At 40.9% G+C, this 12,193-nt stretch overlaps 1 protein-coding gene across 3 annotated transcripts in view; it reads right to left on the reverse strand.

The window, feature by feature from the left end:
* The window catches only part of smc6 (structural maintenance of chromosomes 6), a 68,098-nt gene that overhangs the window by 39,527 nt on the left and 16,378 nt on the right, over window positions 1–12,193 (reverse strand). For 2 of the 3 annotated variants that reach the window (XM_033021560.1, XM_033021561.1), the window contains exons 3-9: window positions 11,924–12,041; window positions 10,098–10,203; window positions 7,279–7,415; window positions 5,806–5,867; window positions 2,422–2,502; window positions 1,450–1,551; window positions 442–561 (exon numbers count right to left, since the gene is read on the reverse strand). In XM_033021560.1, the coding sequence (XP_032877451.1) occupies window positions 442–561; window positions 1,450–1,551; window positions 2,422–2,502; window positions 5,806–5,867; window positions 7,279–7,415; window positions 10,098–10,203; window positions 11,924–12,041 (726 nt within the window). Of the gene's footprint in view, window positions 1–441; window positions 562–1,449; window positions 1,552–2,421; window positions 2,503–5,805; window positions 5,868–7,278; window positions 7,416–10,097; window positions 10,204–11,923; window positions 12,059–12,193 lie in introns of all 3 variants that reach the window. The other variant, XM_033021562.1, reaches the window with a different exon arrangement.

Below are 12,193 nucleotides of genomic sequence, written 5' to 3' on the forward strand. Positions count from 1 at the left end.
CCCTTCCTCTTCTACCTATATTCCTTCCCCTGGCTTCACATTTTCAGCATTTTCTATCCTTAACTCATCTCACACATTTTGCATTTTCATCTCTGACCTTTGTTCAACCATCAGCCAATCAAAAATGTCCCTCATCTGGTATCCATCTATCATTTGCCAAACTTTGTTCCCCCCCCCCCCCCACCTACTACGAAGACGTGTCCCGACTCAAAACGCCACCTCTCCATGTTCTCCAGAGATGTTGCCTGACCTCCTGAATTACTCTAGCACTTTGTGTCATTAGATATTGATCAGGTTCGGAGTGGGGAAACATTTTTACTAATTCACAACCAAGAACATTATCACCTGTCATCTGTTGACACATCAATGCAGCAATCCTTCATACAATTAGAAACCCTTTCAATGAAAATTTACAGATAAAATCGTGCTTCAAATGCTCACCAAAGCCCAGGCCATTTGATTCTTAAGTTGCTCCAGTTTTTCCAATAATTCATTCAGTGAAGAAAGGCTTTTATAACGCTCCTCCTTTTCCTTAACCTGATCCTTTAACTCCGATAGATTCTTTTAAAAAAAGATTGAAATCATAGAAAACACAAGTTTCAGAAACTAACTAAAGGTTTGGCAATTTTAATTTCAGTTCAAATTCATGTTGGTAGAATCTTGGTGCATGCTCTAAAGTGTTATTTAATAAGTCTAGTAAAATATACAGAATTCATGAGCTAATTAGTTACTTCGGGAGGGGGGGGATCGCATCCAAGGAGTCTCCAAGCGAGTTTGGCCGCCCGGCAAAGCCTCTCCGCCGGTTTCGACCTTCCGATATAGTCTCCAGCGGTTCCGCGCTGAACAAGCTCCGGCGGGTTCAGCCATCCGCCAAGACCTCAGGGCATCGTGACCACGGCATCTCGATAAAGGCCTCTGGCCAGGTTCCCGGTTCGCAGCCGGACCCCGGCGTAAAGGCTTCTGCCGCGAGGCCCATTGGGAAGGAACCTCATCAAGTTATTTACCCAACAAGTAGTTGAATCTCTTTCATTTCAGATTTTCATTTAGTAATTAAGCAGTGATGGCACGTCAGAAACCCAGGTTCAGTTCTAACCTTGTATCTATTCACGGGAATTTTAGATGTTCTCACTGTAATGGTCTGGATTTACTGTGGGTGATTTGGTTTCTTTCCATGGGTCAAACCCAGCAAGTTATGTAGTAATTTGCTGATGATTGACAGCAGAGGGTGGAAGGTGATTGGGAAAGGTGGTGGAAATAATGAGTTGGGTCAAATGGGAATAGTTTGACCAAGTACTTGATGGCGAGGATAGACATTCTGTGCCAAAGGGCTATTTCCATGCCCTATGGCCATCTATATAATCCAACAATCATGAGAATCATTCAGATTTAAAGACAAAAGCAGTACATTTAAATGCTAATTAAACAAAATTAAAATTTAATTTTCCTTACTTCATCCTGTTTTTCAATTTTCTCATTTGTTAAGGCCTTTTTTCGCATGATGTAGGAATAATCATCTCTCATTTGTTCCAATTGAGTGGCTTTCATGAAAAACTTAACAGAAACATGTTTGAGTTTATTCACATTACAATTCTTGCTGAGTGAATGCAGAAAGCAATAACCTATCTATCTATACATAGCAAAAACTCTGATCTTGTGCTCTACGGTTTGCGCGTTTTTTTATTTGCGTGAAAACGGTACGTGATAGCGCTCCGTGTCTGCGCCGCCCGCTTGCCGAGTTCAAGTCCGCCCTCACTCTCTCTTCCCCCCCCCCACCTTCCCCCTCCGCCCTCCCCACCACCTTCCCCTCGCCCTCCCCACCACCTTCCCCTCACCCTCTCCATCCCCCCTCTCCCTCACTCTCTTTCTCTGCCCCCTCTCTCTACCCCCCCCCCCCCTCTAGACGCGCCTGCGAGGTTGGGGCTATGTGTCAGTGAATAGGGCGGGGATGGGGTAAAAGGAGGCAATTAATAATATTAATACAATATCAAGGGGGTAGCTAGTGTGTGTGTGTGTGTGTGTGTATGTGTGTTTGGGGTGTGTGTGTGCGTGTGTTTGGGGTGTGTGTGTGCGTGTGTTTGGGGTGTGTGTGTGCGTGTGTCCCTTGGTCTAATAAATTTTAATCACAGAATAACGGCATATTTACATTACAGGAGACCTTTCAGCCCATTGTGTCAAAGCTGACTCTCAACAAGAGATGTTCCATCCATCCATCCATCCCCCACCCATGAAGTCTTCTCCATAGACTTGCAATTCTTTTAATGAAATATTTATCAAATTCCCTTGTGAAATTCTGAATTGAACCAGCTTCTACAACATCAGGAGGTTGTGCATTCCAGATTCCAACCACATTGTGTAAAAAAATTATTCCTCATGGTGCTCTAAATCTCTAGACCGTGCAACTTTTCAGACATAACAACTTACCTTATATTTATCTGCTTCACTTTTGGACTGCAAGAAATGTTTACTCATTTCCTGTGTTAAAATTGACACTGGGTTATCTACCTACACAGAAATAAAAATGCATCAATAAATACTATGAACTATTTAATTCCACATAGTCTGATTAATTCCCCAGAATACACCATTAGTCCTCACCTAACACAGCACAAATTATAAACCATTACAAAATATATGTTGTTGTTGAAAAGACCATCCAGAAGACTGCTCCAGTAACGAGAAGTACTAAAAAAATCTACATTTTACTCTTACAAAAATGATCACATTGGTTGACACTAATTTAAATATTGATAAACTTTCAATGCAATCCTTTGTTGTGATAGACATGCAAGAGGAGAGGGGTTAAGAATCAAATTGGCACTCCTACAGTGTGAAACGTGGTACGGGCGAGATGCGGCAATAATTAGGAAGCTTTGAATGAAACCATTCAACTCATCTGGGACAGTCATTAACTATTGCAGGTAACAGGGCACATCTGTGGTGCATCCTCACACATTTTAAAGTTAATTAATTAAACAAATTACTACAAGTTCTAAAGTGATTAGCAGTACATTGAATTATTTCTGTGCACTTAACCAGTATTTGTTTTTAAAAATTGTCTGCCAAATTTTTACTTTGATATAACTGTTTGAGGCTGCAAAATTGTCTGTTTCATAATGCAAAGGCAATTTTAAAGCAGTAGAACATTGGAGAATGCAGCAAATTAGTCACCAAAGGATATTCATATATTTTTTGGACTACAGCATTTACAAACGACAGGAAACATTTTGTACTTGCTGTTTGGTGGGAATAACAAAAGAGAACTATAATGGAATTAAGTTCCCACGAGTGGAGAATTTGAATTAGTCTGAAGAGCCCTAAACTGAAACATTATCTGTCCATTCCTTCCACACTTGCTGTCTGACCCATCACGCCTCTACTTTAAATCTCATCACATTCTACTTTAATGTGTTAACTATTTGATAAGGAAATATTAGCTCGGGAGTCAAACGATTGATGAAAAAGGAACATTTTAAATGTTCACTGTCAAACTTGCTATATTTTATTTATTATATTTTATTATTATATATTATTTGCTAATATTGAGAGAGAAACATGCAAAATCACAGATGGGTGACCCACAGCTAACTCTGACACACACTCTGACCTCTCTGTGGCCCAATATAAGCATCGCACCTTCTATCTGGGCACAATGCAACCACTTGGACTTAACATCAAACTCAAAAGCTTCAGGTAACTTGGTTTCTCCGTTTACATCTGTATCAGCCATCCATCCATCCATCTCTAATCTTGTTTCAGGTCTTTCCCTCTCCACAAGAACGACCGGACTTGCTTGGTATTTCATATATTTAAAAGCTCTACCCAATTTCCCTTATCATTAATGCAGATGACCTCAACAGTTTATCTCCTTGACAACACTGACATCAACCCTATTAGAGGTGTTCTCTTTGGTCTGCATATCTCTGCAATTTGCAACTAGTTTGATCTCTCCAGCTCTGATGAAGCATCTTGCACCCAAAATGTTAATTATTTTCAGGATGCCACCGAATCCACAAAGTATTTCCAGCATTTTCTGATTTATTTCAAATGTTTAGCATTTGCAGATATTTTGATTTCCACTGAAAGGATTTACATAAAGAAGATCTAGACACCACAAATCAGGTGAAAATTAAACTCTAAACCTATCCTGTCAAGCTCATCAAGTAGTTTCTACATTTCAATGAGATTACTCAATTTTCTAAATAATATGTTGAAATCCTGTCGCATTTCCTCTATTGCAGGAACAAACGCCACAATATTCCAAGTGCAGTGTCACCTGGGCTCTGTCCAACGTGGGCAAGATGCATCTACTCAAATCATGTTGCAATGAAGGCCAACATTCAGCTTGCTCACTACAACTGCTTGTCAACATATAATGAATCATGCCCAGTGAATAGTGGATATAAACCAATGGACAAATTCATTGGGTTGAACTTCTCATGAAACCTAACCGGCACGATAAACTAAGATAGGCACAAAATGCTAGAGTAACTCAGCGGGTTTAGGCAGCATCTCTGGAAAATAATCGGTCAACTGGGTTTGTAGTAATTCACTCTGAACACCAACACTTAAATCTTTCTATGTTTAAAAAATTTACTTTCCACTTCTAAAATTTTTCACAATATCAACAGCCATGTTCTTTCCCATTCATACAGCGTATCTACATCTCCTGAAGCCGCTCTGCATCCTCCTTTCTATCATTGGCAAATTCAGATATTTTACACTCGATCCCCTCATCCAATTAAGTTATATAGATTATGAACACCTGGAGTACTGCCACTGATTAAAATGTGTTTAGGGCTGGAACTGGAAGAGTTCAGAGATCTTAAGGGCACAGTATTAGAAAGAAAACAATCGCTCCAATTAATGATAAGAATTAGGGAAAATCAAAGGTATGCAAAAATGCTGGAGAAACTCAGCGAGTACGGCAGAATCTATGGAACGAAGGAATAGGTGACGTTTCGGGTCGAGACTTAAGCATTAGGGAAATGGTAGTTTTGGATGCCGTTTTTTGGATGATGGGAAAAGGTGAACTGAGGACGACAGCAACAGTCAGATTTAGAAGCAACAAAAAGCACAGGTAAGTGTTTTAAAGACGAGCTAAGACAGTCAGAATTATAGCTCAGATCAAATTTATCAGTCTTCACAATGAGCAGATGAATGGTCAGAATGTCATTTCAGTGCAAGAGACAATCATACAAGGCAGAAAGAGTTCCTACTGGATGGCATAAACCAAGAACACCAATTTACAATAACTGCTCCAACACCTTTTTGAACCATTTCCAATATTCCCATAAATTTCCCTCTGATTTTATCATTCTCCGGCATACTAAGGACAATTTACAGTGGCCAATTTGCTTAGCAACCTGCTTTTCCTAGAGGTGTGGAGGAAACCAGAGCATCGCAGGGAAACCCAGTCACAGAAACAAAAATGCAATCTTGAAACAGACATCACAGTAGATCAAAAACTGAACAAGGGGTTGTTGGAGCTGTAAGGCAGCAGCTCTATTAACTGTGCTGGTATGCTGCCGAAATCGTGTTTGCTATATCAACGAATGGAGGTGATAGCTAAGAAATACAATTGGTGACTTCTGCCTTTGCAACATTCTGATATAGAGTAAATTTCTGCTCATTTAGAGCTGGTGTCAGACATACAGATTAATGAATCAGTGTTCTGGAGGATTGCAAAGAACTGGGAAAGTTGCAGAGCTGTGTGGTTTTGATAGTAAATGGGATCATACATTTCTGGACCAGTATGAAAAAGCAACGAGACTTCACTGACATGAATCTTGAGGGAACAAAACCTACCTGGATATTGAATTGGTCCAATATTGTATTGAGTTCTTCTTTCTTTGTGGAAACTAAGTGACCTACAGAAAAAGAAATAACCCTAAGAGTAAAATTGGTGGCCAAACCTTTCAGTGAAAGCAAATAGAATGTTCGTATTTTACACTACTTTCCCATTCTCCATATTCAAAAATCCTGGTTAACTCCTCCAACTAAAGTTTACGAGGGGTGACCAAAGCTTCCTTAAACTAATACTGTACTCAACATTCTCTACTGACCTATTGTTCAATTTCAGTTTTGTTGTTCAGGTTTTTTCTCTGCATCTACTTTTGTGCAGGGAAAAATTAAAATCTGTTTGATTTGCCCCTCATTTGGTTATTCCCCAATATAACTTATTTCTTAGATCATGAGATCCAAATATATTTTTGCTATTATTATTCCTTTTGTACATATTTGCAGAAGCCTCTAGGTAATCTACTTTTGTTTTTCACAAGATCACTCTAATATCCCATTTCAAATTTCCTTATCCATTTCTTGATTCTGAAATTTTCCCGATCCTCAAACTTACTACAGGTACTCTTTTTGCAAAAATTGTAAGCCGTCTTCTTTGATTCAATACTTTTAAAATTTCTTAACAAAGTTTGGCCACTTCTCTTGTGGGGCTATTGTGCTTTAAAAAAGGTATATATAAAAGGTATAAAATATGCATTAATTCTGCAAACAACAGATATCGCAGGTCTTCTGCAATGCATAGTGTACTTTCTGAATATATCATAGTTAACCCTCAACTTAAAACAACCAACTTATTTGGCATCTATCCACCACTGGTATACACCATAACCATAGTACGCCCTTTAAAACAAAGCGCCATTGTTACTCATCTGGGCTAATCAATAGGCAATAGTGCTTATTGTCACATGTGCAAAACACAGTGTAATTATTTTTGAGTCATTTCTCTTCTCGCCCGGCCACCTTTGTGTCCTGGGGGCACCTCCCGCAACGAACATCGAAGACACGGGAGGTAAAACCTCAGTTCACTTTCACCGGTTCCTCTTCTTCCCCTCTACAGGCCGCAGCCCGCCTTGTCTTCCTGCGCCCGGTCCGGCTGGGTCTACCGTCTGCGGCGGGCGAGCCAGGCCTGCCATGTATAGCTGCTCCTTGCTGGGATTCTCCAGCCACCCGGCTTCCCGGGATCCTTAATCAAACAGTACAGCACCGGTGACCCCTACCACCAAGACCAGCAGGCACATGCAAACACCACCACAAGCAGGCTCCTCGTCAAGTTAAACAACATTCTGACATAGAAACACATAGCCTTAACAACACTGTGACAAATACAGGAATTTGCTACCCAACAGCACATGGACTATTGTCACTACAAGGCTTGCAGCAGATCTGGAAGGTGGATCAACAGCATTTTCAAAGATAATTACAGATGGGCAATAATGATGTCCACAAACCAATAAATGACTTGAAATCAAAAATGAGGTTTACCTGATTGACTTTTCAATTTGTAATGCCTTATTCCATCCCCAGAAATATGTTGCTCCACAATGACAACCTCCCCATATTTATCAGGTTTAAAAGCATCGGGTCCTCTGTTTCTTAATGTTATCGAAATATCTGCAGAACTGGAAATTTAAAAAAGTTGGAAATTAAAGTTAATTTTTGCAACCTTTTTGAGTTAACCATTCAAATAAATTAGAGGTTTCAATGGGGTCCTTGAACACAATAATAAAATTGCAAACATATCAAGTAGTGCACTCCAACCGAAGCAAACCAAGAGTACTGCAAGCATTTTTATGTTGTTACATTTAAATTTTGAACCAATAACTTAAAAATAATCATTAACCCAAGCATTCTAAAAACTTTGCTGTAGATGTTGAGGAAGAAACATTTAATTTATTTTTTTAAGCTGCATAACTGTCTCTCTCTCTCCCCTATAAGGTGCTAGTAACAAAAATAATTTTGTTTAACGCACATCAAGATGAAGGATCAAACTTCCTTGAATTGCACTGCACTGCAGGTTGAAGCGATCACTCCATATTCCACAATTGTATAAATAAATTGTCTTGATGAACCTTGATTAGTATGGGTGCCAGGGGTTATGGGGAAAAGGCAGGAAGGAGAATGGGGTTAGGAGGGAGAGATAGATAAGATATGATCGAATAGCAGAGTACACATGATGGGCCGAATCGCCTAATTCTGCTCCTATAATAATAATAATATTTTGTTTATAGGGACAGTGCATATTAATTAACATTTGCATGTAAATATGCGAGATTGTAGCCAATCAGTAGCTAATTTCCGTCTCTAGTCCCAGGCAAAGGTAGGTGAAGTGTCTTGCCCAAGGACACAACGACAGTACACACTCCAAGCAGGATTCGAACCGGCCACCTTCAGGCTGCCAGCCGAACACTTAGCCCATTGTGCCATCTGTCGTCCTTATGAACTATCACTTATGAACATCAATCTTGGACATGTATATGTTGCTACAGAACTGATCATTATTTTAAGTGTTGAGAAACATAGAGAAATAGGAGCAGGAGTAGGCCATTTGTCCCTTTGAGCCAGCACTGCCAATCAATATGATCATTGTTGATCTAATATCAGTATCCCGTTCCTGTTTTTCTCCCATACCCCTTGATTCCTTTAGCCCCAAGAGCTAAATCTAACTCTCTTGATCAGAGTGATTCTCATCTTATTGATCAAACAGAAAATGCCAAAGATGTAAAATATTTGATGAACACATTTAAGAGATACTTGACCGAGTGCAGACCCGTTGGGTCTGCTCCCCCAATGCAAGATTCCACCACTTGCCCGTTCCCCCAACGCAATATTGCACCACTCACGCATAGCCCCCAACTGCGCAGATGCGGCTCATTTCTCCTCATCCCCCAGCACTCCCTCGTTCTCCTCTTCACCCTCCCTCTTCAATCCCTAGCTTAAAAGGGAGGGGGGTAGAGAGTGAGAGGAGGGGGGTATAAAGTGGGAAGGGGTAGAGAGGAAGGGGGGAGCAGAGAGGGAGATGGGTAGAGGGAGAGGGTACGGGGAGGGAGAGGAGGGGGGCGGGGAGGGGGCCGAGAGGGTGGGGGGGCGAGAGGGAGGGGGCGAAAGGGAGGGGGGGGGGCCGAGAGTGAGGGGGCAGAGAGGGAGGTGGTGAGGGTAGATAGGGAGGGGGAATCTCCCTCCTCCATCCCTCTCCATCTCCCTCCTCCATACCCCCCCCATCTCCCTCTACCACCCCACTCCCCACCTCACTCCTCCTCATTTCCAGAGCTGCCAAGTTTTGTCAGAGCATTTCAGTATTCTAGAACCTGAAAATCAGTATATTGCTGAGGAAATCAGTGTTTTACGCGGAGTAATTTTGCTGTCATTTTTGTGCGGTCATACCCATGTAAGAGTACAAGAATGCACAAATTTGCTACCAATTGACAACTCTTCTACGCACCTTATTTGACAGTGCATTCTTTGCCATCTCTTTCTATACTGCTGTTTGAACGGCTGCTTCCTGCTTTTAGCACTAGATGATGATGTAGAAGCCATTTTGGAAGCCCCCCTCTCCCTCCCTCTCTCTCCTCCTTCCTTTTTTTCTCCCTCTTATTCATTCCCTCCCTCTCTCCCTCCTTCTCCCTCCACCTCTCCCTCTCTCCCCCTTGAGCCCACCGTCCATTCTATAAAATCAAGGCCAATCCCAATGTAACTGCAATCCCACTGGTAACCTTTCACCACTAGGCTTATCCAGAATTCTACCACTGCCTGAAAAATAATCAAAGGCTCAAAGAGAATTCTAAAGACTCATTGTTATGCGAGAATTTTCCAGAACAGTTTGTGACCAATAGCGCTGTGGCCATAGCGCTATGTTTAAAGCCCATAGCACTCCAGCCGGTTGCACTATATTTAGAACCCACAGCACTATAGCCGACAGCTCTTTGTTTAAATTCCTGCCGCCATTCCTCGTTCACCGCGAGCGCTGGAATGCCCCTCCCTCCCAGAGTGTCCTGTCCTGCCTTGCGAATGCATTGTGAAGTCACTTTTTTCCCCCGAAATATGGGTTTTCGGGCCGTTTTTAAAATTTTAAACGATTAATAACTTTGGAAATATAGGTGAGAATGCAACGGGAAGATGTTTATCACCTCCACGGGAAAAATGCGAGTAGAATATGTGAAAATGGGAAGGCTGTGGCCTAGCGTTTGGAGGAAAATAGGAATAAATCAGATAGACACACACAGACACAAACAAGACAAAGCGTTTTAGTTATATATATATAAGAAAGATAAAATTGATTTAAAAATATAATAATTAAACCTTACTTTTGACCACTTTTTACAAATCCTTTTATGGAATATCCTCTATTTGTGGCAGTTGCTTTCCCACCAAGCCCCACTATGAGGGCTGTTAGCACGGCACTCTTCCCACCTGATGGCAGAGGAGAACAAAGTTTTAAAAGATTCTATGTCAAGATTCAAGATAGTTTATTGTCATGTGTCCCAGATAGGACAACAACATTCTTGCTTTGCTTCAGCACAACAGAATACAGTAGGCATAAATACAGAACAGATCAGTGTGTCCATGTACCATTGAATATATAGATACACACATAAATAAATAAACAAATAAAGTGCATTGAGCTATTAATGTTCAGAGTTTTGTTGAGTTGAGTTTAATAGCCTGATGGCTGTGGGGAAGAGCTATTCCTGAACCTGGATGTTGCAGATTTCAGTCTCCTGTACCGTCTACCTGAAGGTAGCGGGGAGATGAGAGTGTGGCCAGGATGGTGTGGGTCCTTGATGATGCTGCCAGCCTTTTTGAGGCAGCGACTGCGGTAGATCCCCTCGATGGTAGGGAGGTCAGAGCCGATGATGGACTGGGCAGTGTTTACAACTTTTTGTAGTCTTTTCCGCTCCTGGGCGCTCAAGTTGCCGAACCAAGCCACGATGCAACCGGTCAGCATGCTCTCTACTGTGCTCCTGTAGAAGTTCGAGAGAGTCCTCTTGACATACCGACTCTCCGTAATCGTCTCAGGAAGTAGAGGCGCTGATGTGCTTTCTTTATAATTGCATCAGTGTTCTCGGACCAGGAGAGATCTTTGCCAGGACTGTTGACTTGTTATTACAAAGTAAAAAGGTAATCCATATGAGCTGTAGACCAGATACTTAGTCAGAAGATAGAGTGGTAGAGCACAATCTGAAGTAGGATCTCGACCCAAAACCTCACCCAATCCTTTTCTCCAAAGATGCTGCCTGTCCCGTTGAGTTAGTCCAGCTTTTTGTGTCTACTTTCAGTTTAAACCTGCATCTGTAGTTCCTTCTTACACAATGTCACCTACCCTCTTTGGTATTCCTTATGGTATATGTAAGCTATGAAGCATAGAAGTCTAGATACCACACAAAGTAAAGCAATGAGGAATGAATGCACATGCACGTACACACATAACCATAGTATTGCAGTAAACAATATCAAACAGTTTGCTTTGAACAGGAACAGCGGGGAAGAATTATTGTAATTAACTCTGCTGCTCTGCATTTATTTTTCATATTTTATATGTCAACAGCAACAGTGCATCCAAGTGGCTTGGTTTTCGAATGAACTGTTCAACAGATTGACAACCACACATGAATAGCTTTCCAAAGGGAATTAAATAAATAATTGCAGTAAAAAGGATTGTTATCTCTTGTGGAAGACCACGGGAGTGGGGCTAATAGGCAAGCTCTTTCAGGGTTGTACAGACTAGATAGATCCAAATGGCATCCTCCTGAATATGGTAAACTAACAGAAATGATTGAGCATTGGAGCTTCTTCACGATACAGGCTCAGGAATTGAACAATTAAATATAGCTGCCACCAAAATATAAAGCAGAAAAAACAGCGAATAGTGTCACTTAATGTCATAAAAAAGGATATTTGAATATGGAAAATCTTCTCAAAAATATAACAACAGCAATTCGGACTATGTGTACAGGAAGCATAAGTATAGTCTATTTTAAACATTTCTGTTAATTAGTATTTATCTATATAATTAACAAAAACTCTCAGGGTAACCTACAGAACTCTGCTTGAAGATGCAAACGACATGTGTGTAGTTGCGAAGAAAACATACCAAATTCAGCAACAAGAGTTAACAACTGATATCACTTACTTCCATTGTTTCCAACCACAAAATTTACATTTGGTCCAAACTTAAAAGGTCCAAGGCAAGCATGGCACATGAAATTTTTCAATGAAATACTTTCGATTATTCCTACTTCACCTTCATTCTGAAAAAAGGGAATTTCTGGGTGAGATATAAACAAACAGTACAAACGGAATGAAAGAATAAAATATATCCAATATGCTTTCCATCAAACCCATTATTTTGCTGTGAAAAATAGAATATTAGAAAGGAACAGGATCACATGGATATACGCGA

This window comes from Amblyraja radiata, chromosome 5 (genome assembly GCF_010909765.2).
Source record: "Amblyraja radiata isolate CabotCenter1 chromosome 5, sAmbRad1.1.pri, whole genome shotgun sequence".
Taxonomy (NCBI): domain Eukaryota; kingdom Metazoa; phylum Chordata; class Chondrichthyes; order Rajiformes; family Rajidae; genus Amblyraja; species Amblyraja radiata.